At 39.9% G+C, this 12,005-nt stretch overlaps 2 protein-coding genes across 2 annotated transcripts in view; one reads left to right on the forward strand and one right to left on the reverse strand.

Annotated features, from left to right (window-relative positions):
* BMPR2 (bone morphogenetic protein receptor type 2) overlaps nt 1-12,005 on the forward strand; it is a 197,093-nt gene that overhangs the window by 15,716 nt on the left and 169,372 nt on the right. The gene's annotated exons all lie outside the window — the stretch shown is intronic.
* Nucleotides 5,659-6,422, reverse strand: LOC106735355 (60S ribosomal protein L21). The gene is made up of 2 exons (XM_014589566.1): nt 6,359-6,422; nt 5,659-6,077 (listed from the first exon to the last, which is right to left on the reverse strand). Exons 1-2 carry the CDS (start codon nt 6,420-6,422, stop codon nt 5,659-5,661), a joined length of 483 nt encoding a protein of 160 aa, XP_014445052.1.

Consider the following 12,005-nt stretch of genomic DNA (forward strand, 5'->3'; position numbering starts at 1 on the left):
CCCCGCCCCCCCCTCCCCGTCCTCCCCTCTGATGTTTTTCTAGCCACCAGGTCTAGGACTTGAACCACGCAGTTGGCCATGTGGGTTCCAGCCACCTTAACCTCCATAGTACCTGCTGGCTTGAAAACCTTTTTTTTTGTTGGTCTTAAAGGTGATATATTATTTAGGGGCCAGAAGGTGGCATGGTGGTTGAGGGCACTGGACGTTCACATGGCTGACTGCAGTTTGAGTCGCAGACCTGGCAGCTTCCTTTCTCACTTGCCCTTTCTCTCTCTCTCTGTCGATCTCTGGTGAAATTATAAAATAAACAAGTAAAAACTTAAAATAATTATTTTTAAAAATGTGATATGTTATTTAATGAAAAAGGCTTTAACCCACTATTGTATAAATTCATTTAACATATATTTTTATTTAGATAATTTTATTTTTCTTCTTTTGCCAAAAAGAAAAGTTAATTATTAGCAGAAAAGTTAGTTATTAGCAGAAGTAATTCCACCCCCAGGTTTTGTTAAAGGGTGCATGTGCTCGCCAGAGAGAAAAACTGAGAAATCATCCTTCAGGGCATGGCCACACTGCAGTCCCTCTTCCTGCAGTCTCCTCTTGGGATTCTGGGCACTCTTGCACACATAGGGACTTGAATCCCAGAGTTGGCTGTGTGTGATCCAGTGCCTTAACCTCCATGCCATAGCTGGCCCAAAAAGAAGTGATTTTAATTTTAGTAAAGCTGGATGAGAATTGTTGAGTAAGTATAGATTAAAGCAAGTAGTACTAAAGTATACTAAGTAACATCATTCTGGTTTAGCTACAAATTAATACTCCACAGAGCCCGTCAAATAGATAAAATGCCTCTATTAGATTTCTGTTTACCAAAGAAGAATTCAGTTCTGATTTGATTGATTTCTCCGGGGAAAAAATTATGCTATGTGCTAGGATATCTAGGACTATATGAATTTTGAACACCTTGTATAGGACTTACACATATTGAAGAGAATCTCATATTACCAAACTATTTTCCTTCACTAGTTAAAAAGGCCTCACCTTGAATCCTTTCCCTCTTTTTAAAAAGAATTATTTATTTAATTGTTATTATTATTTTTTAATTTGACCAGAGAGACAGAGAGAGAAAAGAAAAGAAAGAAAGCAAGCTGCTAGGTCCAGGACTTAAACCACGGTTGGCCAAGTAGGACTCTGCCTTTAACCACCATGCCACCTGCTGGCCCGAATCCTTTCCTTTTTTTAAAAAAATTGCCATATGGCACATGCATTCATTGGAAAGAGACAGAGAGAGAAAGGAGAAAGCACCTCCCAAAAGATGATCACGCACAATCCTTTCTCCATTTTTCTCAAGATTTTCGGCACACATGCACACACATGCACCTTTTGTCTTTTCTCAAACCAACAGGTCCAGAATGCATATCATGCAGTTGGCCTTGTGGGATCCAGCCACCTTAACCTCCATGCCATTTTCTGGTCCTTGAATCCTTTCTAGAAGCAATGAAGATGACTTTTTAGGATTTTGACTACAATAGACTTGATTTTTTTTGGGGGGGGGAGAGTTTTTATTTTTTTTTCTTTCGCTATAGGGCGTGTGCTCGCCAGACAGAGACAGAGAGATAGAAAGTGAGAAATCACACACCCAGGGGGGCTGGCCACACTGCAATCCCTTCTCCTCCATTCTCCTCTTGGGATCTTGGGCGCGCATGCGCCCAGCGCGAGTTTAAGCCACCGGGTCTGGGACTTGAACTGCGGTTGACTACGTGGGATTCCAGTGACATAGCCATTACGCTGGTCCCTTGTTTTTTTTTTTTTTTTTTTTTTTTTTTAATACTTATGGTTATGGTTAAGGTTTATTATAGCAAAAGGATACATATTAAAATTAGAAAAGGAAAATGGGACATAGACTAATGTCATGAGAAACCAGGCATGAGCTTCCAGTTGTTCTCTCCCGGTGGACACACATAGACAATGTTTAGTTCTCCTAGCAACAATGAGTGACAACATGTATGAAGTATTGTCAACCAGGGACACTCTGACTTGAGCCTCTTTTTTTTTTTTTTTAAATTTTATTTGCCATAGGGCGTGTGCACTTGCTGGAGAGGTACAAAGAAAACAAGAGACGGAAAATGAAAAATCACCCCCAGATGGAGGGGATGGCCATGCTGTAAGCTCTTTTCCTTCATTCCCATTTTGGGATTTTGGGCATGCATACACACATGCCTTGTGTTTTCCAAGCTGCTTGGTCTGGGGCTCAAACCAGTCTGTTGACCATGTGGGATCCAGCTATCATAACACCACACCACTTGCTGGCTCTGACTTAGGGTTTTTTTTTTTTTTTTAAAGAATTATTTTATTTACTTTTATTCATTCATTCATTTATTTGAATTTGATGGGGGTGGGGAGTGAGAAAGCAAGCAACCAGGTCTAGGACTTGAACCATGGTCCGCCATGTGGGAGTGTCCAGTCCTTTAACCCCCATGCCACCTGTTGGTCCCAGACTTAGGATTTTTTTTAGCCTTTTTTTTTTTTCCGTAAGATGGATATGACAGTTAAGGCTACTGTATTACAAGAATACATATGATTTATATATAGTCTATGTGGGATTAGAAATAATTCTGTAATACATGACACTGGCATTTTAGAATGCATTGCTTTATCAGAGCCGTTAGCGCATACATTTATTGCTTGCTCTTAATTGCACATAATATAGTAAGTGTTTAACAGGAAGTATTTGAGACAGTTTTTATTGAAAAAAAATGTACCCCTGGGAGCAGTTAGGAGGGTAGGGGGCATTAAGAGGATAAAAAACAAGGGACCAGAAGATATTGTGGCGGTCAAGGGCACTGGACTCCTACATGGCCGACCGCAGTTTGAGTCTTGGACCTAGCAACTTGCTTCTCACTTTCCCCCCCCTCTCTCTTTCACTCTGTCCCTCTCTGGTCAAATAAATAAAAGTTAAATAAAATTTTTAAATTTTTTTTAAAAGGGAGGACAAATAACGTATGGAAGGAGAAACAAAAACATCCAGTCAGTCATCAAACATTTATTAGTGCTTCCTTTGTGCAAGGTTCCTTTGTAAGTGTTTGGGGGATACAAAAAAAGCTTAACTAGGTAGATCTGCTGGTCCCTTCCTACCCTGCATCCCCACAATCATCTCATGCTATAAGCATGAAGCAAAAGTTAGAAATTGTGCTATTTGAAGCAAGGGTGATTACTTTGTAAACTTTATCATTTTTTCCCCCTGTTTCTGTTTCAGGATGAGAAATCCTGTAGGTATTTTGCAAAACAGAGAAAATTACTGTGTCCCTATGTGTGTCTTCTTGCTATCTCCACTCACTTTTTATATCTTTTTTTTTCTGTTCACTGTGCTTTTTAAATTTTTTTTATTTTTATTTTTATTTTTTTTTTTTATGTTAGAGGGCTTGTGTACATGCATGAGAAAAAGAGAGAGAGAAAGAAAACCCTCCAGTGGGCACTGATCGTGCCTTAATTAGTTTTCCTCCAATTCTCCATCCTGTCAGGATCCTGGGCACATATATGCCCAGTATGTTTTTAAAGTCACTCAGGCCAGGACACCAATGCTGCTTGGTTATGTTGGGTCTAACTTCCCCTGTCTAGGACCTATCTACTATATTACAGGGCTAAACCTGTTCATAGTCTTGAAAGAATAGTGATTTTTGGGGACCAGCAGTTAGCATAATGGCTATATTGCTGAGCTCCCATGTAGTTGACTGCAGGTTCATCCCGGACCTGGTAGCGTAAACTCACGCCGGGTGCATGTGCATGCGTGCCCAAGATCCCCAGAGGAGAATGAATGAGAAGGGATTGCAGCGTGTCCATCCCCCCCTGGGGGGTGATTTCTCACTTTCTGTCTCTATGTCTCTCTCTGCCTGTCTGGCGAGCGCGCGAGCCCTATAGCAAAAACCTTTCCAAAAAAAAAAAAAAAGAATAGTGATTTTTATCCCCCGGAGAGTACATGTGCTCACTGGGGGAAGAGGGAGAGTGAGAAAGCACCCCTAACAGGTCCAACAGGTGATGGTCACTCTGCAATTCCTCCTCCTTCATTTCTCCTTTACAGGATTTTGAGCATGCTTGCATAAGCACCTGGCATGTTTTCAGGCTGCCAAGTTTGGGACTTGAACTGAGCAGTTGGTCATGTTGGATCCAGAGCCTTAACCACTACGTCACCAGTTGGCCTGACTTTTTATTTAAATTTATTTTTCATGAGAAAGAAAGACAAGGGGAGAGAGAGAATGACAGAGACATATACCTAACAGGGTCTTCTGATTGTATTTTTAAAAAAATTTATGTTTTTTTAAGAGAGATTTTTGCTATAGGGTGTTTGTGCTCACCAGAGAGACAGAAAGTGAGAAATCACTCCCTCACGGGGTATGGCCACCCCACAGTCCCTTCTCCATTCTCCTCTCAGGATCTTGGGTATGCATGCATACACGCCTGGCGTGAGTTTTAAGCCTCCTGGTCCAGAACTCACCGCGGTATATGTGTTGAAGTTCAGCAAGTAAACATGCCATCTGCTGGTCCCCTCTGATTGTACTTTATCTCTAGCCTTAGCCAGGTTGTGGGCATGCATGTGCTCGTGGTTATGCATGAAAGGGCCCAGGATGAGAACCAGTTAGCTTGCCCTGTGGGTCTAGTTGACAGGGAACAAGTTTTGACTTCCATAACCTGAATTCCTTATTTGCTCCCATCTTCCCACAGTGTGTATTCCCACAGGCCATCAGTAACTTCCTAATTGTCAGTTTCAGTTACTTGTCAAACTTGTTCTCTTTGATTATTTTTTCTGAATTATTTGAGTCTCCTTTTTTTTTTAAATTGGCTGTAGATAGCATGCATTCACCAAGAGACAGAGACAGAGAAGGAAAGTGAGAAAACACTCTCCAAGGGGGATAGCCATACATAATCCCTTGTCCTCCATTCTCCTCTAGGATTTTGGGTTTGCACACATATGTGATTTTCAAGCTTCCAGGTTCAGGACTCATACTGCTCAGTTGGCCATGTGGGATCCAGCTGCCTTAACTACCACACATTGGCCCTTTTAAAACATTTTTAAAGTTTTTGGGCCAGCAGATGCAGTGGTGCTAACGGTGCTGGATTCCCACATGGTGCTGCCTACGTTTCGAGTCCCAGACCTGCCGGCTTGCTTTCTGTCACTCTGGTCAAATTAAAAAATAATAATAACAAATAGAATTAAATAAATGAATAATTCTTTAAAGTTTTTTAAAAATTTTATTTAATTAATGATTGTGTGCGTGCGCACGCGCATGCACGCATACATGCAAAGGAGAGAGAAAGAGAAACACCCTCAACAGTGTCCTGTCATGCCATGATGCCCTTTCACAGGTGGCGTGTACCTGGCTTGCTTTTGAGCTGACACATGACCAGAACTGCCGTAGATCATGTGGCTTACATTACTGCAGTTCAATTTGTCATTGACTGTATCACCAGGCTAGGCCAGAATTTGTACCTTGGACATCTTTTCCTTGAAACTCTTTTTCTCTCTTTAGTGATTGCATTTCTCTGGTTCTGTATCTTCTACATTTCCCCTTTTCCTAAATTGTTTTTTCCTCCTTTGGATTATCTAGAATACTTTTTAAAAAATTTTTATATATAGACCGTAAATTAGTTTATTTTGAACACCCATCATGCCATGAATTCATAGGGAATAGGTTCCAGTAGCTCAGGCTCCTTCCCATTGGTTCTCACAAAGTGTACTTCTCTAGGTGGAGCAGGCTGGCGCTTTGGTTGAACCCAGGTATCTTTCTCTTTGGCTTCCTTCTTTTTCTGGTCATTTTCCTTCATGTGTTTTAGGAAGCTATCTCTGCTCTTAGAATGCTTAACATGCTCAATACGCACATTAATTCTCTTGGCAAGAATCTTGCCCTTAACTTGTTTGTTTACCACAATGCCAACAGCATGCTGGGTAACATTGTAGACTCTTCCAGTTTTGTCATGGTAACATTTGTGAGGCATTCCTTTTTTAACAGTGCCCATTCCCTTAATGTGTACAATATCACCTTTCTTGTAGATTCGCATATATGTTGCCAAAGGAACCACTCCATGTTTTCTTTTTTTTTTTTATGGGGAGATTTTTTTGCCATAGGGTGCATGCGCTTGCCAGACAGAGAGAGACAGAGAGAGACAGAAAGTGAGAAATCACCCCCCAGGGGGGATGGCCACGCCGCAATCCCTTCTCCTCTATTCTCCTCTCAGGATCTTGGCATGCACGCACACGCGCCCGGCGTGAGTTTTAAGCCACCTGGTCCAGGACGCGAACCGTGGTCGACTATGTGGTAGTCCAGCGACATAGCCATTACGCTAACTGCTCGTCCCACCACTCCATGTTTTCTAAAAGGCATAGAGAACATACGTCTGGTGCCTCTCCTCTTTCCTTTTGTGTTACTCATTTTGGTTAATTACTGGAAGATAGCGTTTCTGGCTAAAAGGAAGACAAATACTTTTATTTTGCTCCTTTCCCTTGTTGATTTTCTCTTAGTGCTGTTCTCCTAGGATTTAATTATCTCTGAAAGCAGATGATTTCTAAGTCACACAGGCAATTGGGATTGGAAGCCAGGAAGATCTGAATTCCTTCTTCTTGTTGCTATTAGCATTTTACTTGGGGGCATTTCACCATTTTGGTCTCAGAATCCTCATTGTGAAGTGAGGGTGTTGGACTTGATTGTAGAACTTAACAGTAGTTTTACTTATATGAGAAAAGCCAGTGGTACACTTTCTAAGTGTATAGCACTTTGAATGTCATACTTGTTTATTACTGAGTATATAGGATTTTGAATTTAGCTTAGATTGGGGAAAACTGGGGCATTGTAAAAGTACTGAGGCAGCCTTCTGGTTAAGGAAGCTAAATCACACAATGGCCAACCATGCACTTTCAGTCACAGACCTAGCAGCTTGGAAAACATGCCAGGAACTTGGGTTGCATGCCCAAAGTCCCCCAAGGAGGGAGAGATGGAAGAGGTGGGATTGATGCATGACTCCATTCTTTCTGTCTCTCTCTGGGTAATGCGTATGCCCTCTGGCAAAATATTAAAAAAAAAATAGAAATTGTAAAAATACTACTATTATGAAGGAAATGTGATTTTTTTTGCAAATACATTTTATATCTTTATTATATATGTTGAATCAGCACTATAAAAATGTAAAAAAAAATACTCTTCAGGATATGCTTTAATGGAGATATAAAAATAATGTATACCAAAAATAAAGGATGCTTTTGAAATAGAATCCTAGAATTTTTAGATTTGGAAAGGACCTTAAAGTACCCTTAAGTAGTTAGATATTTGGTTAAAAGGTTAGATTTTCTAGGCCAGCCAGCCAGTGATGTGGTAGTTAAAGTGGCCGGATCCCAAATGGCCATCTGATTGATTTGGACTAAAACCTGGTAACTTGAAAAAACAATCTTGGGAACGTATGTGTAGGAGCCCAAAATCCTGAGAGGACAATGCTTTCTTACTTTCTCTCTCTTCTCTCTCTCTCTCCAGTTAGTGCAGGCACCCTATAGCAAATTTAAATAATAATAATAAAAAATTAAGCTCTACAATTTTATCTCATTTTAATTTAATTTATTTTAATTAATTTTTTTTTTTTTTTAGATTTTTGCTATAGGGTGTATGCACTCACCAGAGAGACAGTGAGAGGGAAAGTGAGCAGTCACCCTCCAGCAGGGATGGCCGCAACACCAGTCCCTTCTCTATTCTTCTGCTGGGATTTTGGGCATGTATGCTCACACACCAGCATGATGTCTGGGTCTAGGACTCAAACTGCAGTTGTCTACATGGGAGTCCAGCAACATAGCCATTGCGCCAACTGTTGGTCCCGTGCACAGTCATGATTTTTAAGTCACTGGGTCCACAACTCAAAATGTGGTCAGCCCTTTGGGAGTCCAGTGTCTTAACCACCATACCACCTGCTGGCTCCTCTCATTTTAATTTTAAAACAGATATTACCAGGATCAGGTTCAGCTCAGCTTTTGACCCACTTATTTTATTATTAAAAAAATTATTTAATTTTACTTATTATTACTATTATTTTTTAATTTGCTACAGGGCATGTGCTCTTATAAGAGAGAGAGAAAGAGAAAGAGAGAGAGAGGGAGAGTGAGAGTGAGAAAGCAAGCTGCCAAGTCCAGGATTTGAACCATAATCAATCATGTGGAAGTCTAGCACCTTAGTCACCATAGCACTTGCTGCTCCTTGATCCACTTATTATGTATTCAAAAATCAGTGATATCTAATTAATGACAGTTTAATTTTAGGTTAGTTATTTAAAAAAAAAAGATAGCTTCATTGAAATATAATTGACATTCCTTAGCATTCTCTTAAAGTGTGCAGCTCTGTGTTCTTCTTGTGTATTATTAAGTTTAAAAAATTATGGTAAAATATGCAAAATACATCCAAAGTATGTATAGCAAGATTTGCCATTTGAAACATTTTCAAGTTTACAGTTCACTGGGATCAATTATTGTGCATTCACAATGTGGTGCTTCTGTCACCACCAAAGCCTTTCATTACTCCAAATAAAAACTTTGTAACCATTAAGCAATAACTCTCTATTCTCTGCTCCTGCTAGACTCTGGTAAACTCTGATCTACTTTCTCATGAATTTGCCTACACTAGGTATTTCATGTAAGTGGAATCAAACAGTGTTTGTCTTCTTATGATTGGCTCTCATTTAATTTAATTATTTTTTTCAGAGCCAGCAGGTGGTGTTGTGGTTAAGGTGCTAGACACTCCCACATGGCCCTGCACAGTTTGAGTCCTAGACCTGGTGGCTTGCTTTCTCACTTTCCTTCTCTCTCTTTCTTTGTCTCTGTCTCTCTATGGTCAATTTTTTAAAAAAGAGAATGAATAAATAAAATTAAATAAATCTTTAAAAAATGTTTATCATTATTATTTATTATTATTATTATTATTTTTTTTTTGGTGAAAGATTTTTGCTGTAGAACACACATGTTTGCCAGAGAGACAAGAAGGGAGAATTCACCTCCTCAGGGGTGATGGCCATACTGCACTCCCTTTGTCTACATTCTCAGGGGATCTTGGACACACACGCACATGTGCCTGGCATGAATTTTAAGCTGCCAAGTTTGGTACTCGCATTGCGGTCGACCACATGGGAGTCCAGCGACATAACCATTATACCATCTGCTGGTCGCATTATTATTACTTTTAAATTTGCTACAGGGCACACACACTCACCAGAGAGAGAGAGAAAGTAAGAAAGCAAGCTACCAGGTCTAGGACTTGAACCATGGTCAGCCATGTGGGAGTCTAGCACCTTAACCACCATGCCACCTGATGACCCCTCTCATTAAATTAAAATGTTTTTTCTTGATAATATTCTTTAATGTACAAAATTTTTTATTTTTGATGAAGCCTACTTACTCTGCTTTGTTGTTTTGTTCATGTTTTTTTGGTATCATATTCAAGAATTCATTGTGAAATCCATTTCCAAATCCAAGTCCATGAAGATTTACTTCTCTGTTTTCTTCTAAGAGTTTTATAATTTTGGGGCCAGCATGTGGTGTGGTGTTTAGAAGCACAGGACACCCACGTGGCCGACTACAGTTTGAGTCCCAAACTTGGTGGCTTGCTTTCTCACTTTCCCTTTCTCTGTCTCTCTCTGGTCAAATTAAAATAATAATAATATAATAATAATAAAGTTAAATAAAATAATTCTTTTAAAAAAGAGTTTTATAATTTTAGCTCTTTTACTTAAGTAATTGATTCATTCTGAGATAATTTTTGTATATGGTCTGAGGTAGGGATCTGACTTTATTCTTTTTTATTCTTTTTTTCTTTTTTAATTGTCAGAGGGCAAATGCACTTGCTAGAGTGACACAGAAACAGAGAGAGAGAAAGCACTTCTCTAATCGTGCTTTCTACTTGGTCATACCATAATCCCTTCTCTTCTTCTTCATCCTATTTGGATTTTGGGCATGCACACATATGGCATGCTTTTCAAGCCATGAGCTGGTATTTGAACCATTGTTGACTGTGTGGGATCCAGTTCCTTTAACTACTAGTCTACAGGGCTGGCCCCACAATAATTTTTATTAATGTATCAGAATTTGTATATCCTTATATATATGATTTAGACAGCATTTGGCATGTTATAATTCCTGTTTAGTAAATTATGAATTTGTTTTCTGTGTTCTGACCTCTTGTTTGTATTAGTTGGCAGGATTAGGCAATCTCAATTTTTTTTCCTTTAAGTAATGAAAGGTTTAAAGTGTCTAAAACATAATTCCATTATTAACTGTGTCAGCACACTCATCTGGAGGGTATTTTTGATTAGCAATAAGTTGCTAAAAATGAAGATAAATTTAGTATTCTTTTTTTTCCTTTTAAAATTTTTCTTGGGGGGACCAGCAGTTGGCACAATAGCTGTGTCACTGGACTCGCACATAGTTGACTGCGGTTCGAGTCCCGGACCTGGTGGCTTAAATTTGTGCCGGGCACCTGTGCGTGTGTGCCCAAGATCTCAAGAGGAGAATGGAGGAGAAGGTACTGTGGTGTAGCCACCCCCCCGGGGAGTGATTTCTCGCTTTCTGTCTCTCTTTGTCTCTTTGTCTTTCTGGCGAGTGTACATGCCCTATAGCAAAAACCTCTCAAAAAAAAATTGCTTGGGGCTAGCAGGTGGCATGGTGGTTAAGAGGTTGAACTCCCCACATGGTCAGCTGTGGTTCGAGTCCCAGTCTTGTCTGTTGACTTGCTTTCTCACTTTCCCTCTCTTTCTAGAAAAATTAAAATAAATAAATAAATCTTTAAAGCAAATTTACTACAGAGTCTGTGTGTTTACTGAAAAGAGACAGAGAAAGAAAGTGAGGGGGGTCAGCAGATGGCATAGTGGTTAAATGCTGGGCTCTCTCACAGGGCCAACTCCAGTTTGAGTTCTGGATCTGGGACTTGAAAACTGCTCTGGACATGGGTGCATGTGTGCCCAAAATCCCAGGAGGAGAATTAAGGAAAAGGAATGGCTATTTGCTTTCCCCTCTGGGGGAGGATTTCTCATTTTCTCTCTAACTGTCTCTCTCTGGGGAGCGCATATGCTCTATGGCAAAAATCTTCATAAAAAAAAGAGAGAGAGAGAAACTGAGAAATCACCCCCTTGGGGTATAACCATGTCATTATTCTTTATTCATTCCCCTCTTCTTCTTTTTATTTTATTTTATTATTATTATTGTTATTATTATTTTTGGTAGTTTTTGTCATTGGGTACACACATCCACCAGGGGAAGAAAGAGAGAAATAGCAAGAATTCACCCCCAGAGGGTATGACCACATTGCAGTCCTCCTCCATTCTTCTGTCCGGATTCTGGGTACATGCATACCTCGTGTGTTTTTCAAGCTGCTGGGTCTGGCACTTAAACCACAAAATTGACCGTATGGGATCCAGTTGCCTAAACCATCATGCCACTGGCTGGCCCATCATCTTCAGATTTTGGAAACACATACACATGCATATGGTATGTTTTTCAAGCTGGCACAAATGGGACTCAAACCATGTAGAATCCAGCTGCTGGCTGGCCCCAAGAGAAACTTATTTTGCTTTGCACTTTTAAAAAAATTTTTAATTAAATTAATTAATTTATATATTTAAATTTGACCAGAGAGGGAGACAGAGAGAGAGAGAGAGAGAGAGAGAGAGAGAGAGAAAGCCGCCAGGTCCAGAACTCGAACCATGGTTGGCCATGTGGGATGGTCCAGCACCCTTCACCATACCACCTGCTGGTCCCCTATGCTTTGCACTCTCAAGTTTATATTAATTTTATTTTCTCTCTTTCTTTCTTCTTTTTTCTTTTTTTAAAGATTTTTTTTATCATAGAGCTTGTGCACTGACCAGAGATAGAGAAAGTGAGACATAACCTCTTGGGGTTTATGGCCATGTTGTACTCCCTTCTCCACACTCTCCTCTCAGAATTTTGGACACAAAAGCACATGTGCCTGGTGTGTTTTTCAAGCTACTCAGTC

Source organism: Tupaia chinensis, unplaced genomic scaffold (assembly GCF_000334495.1).
Source record: "Tupaia chinensis unplaced genomic scaffold, TupChi_1.0 Scaffold000361_2, whole genome shotgun sequence".
Classification (NCBI taxonomy): Eukaryota; Metazoa; Chordata; class Mammalia; order Scandentia; family Tupaiidae; genus Tupaia; species Tupaia belangeri.

Coding starts and splice junctions, on each gene's coding strand:
- LOC106735355 (XM_014589566.1), bottom strand. CDS start 6,422: ATGAGTAACACAAAAGGAAAGAGGAGAGGCACCAGACGTATGTTCTCT. Junction 6,078..6,358: donor CTCTATGCCTTTTAGAAAAC/ATGGAGTGGTGG, acceptor AAAAAAGAAAAC/ATGGAGTGGTTCCTTTGGCA.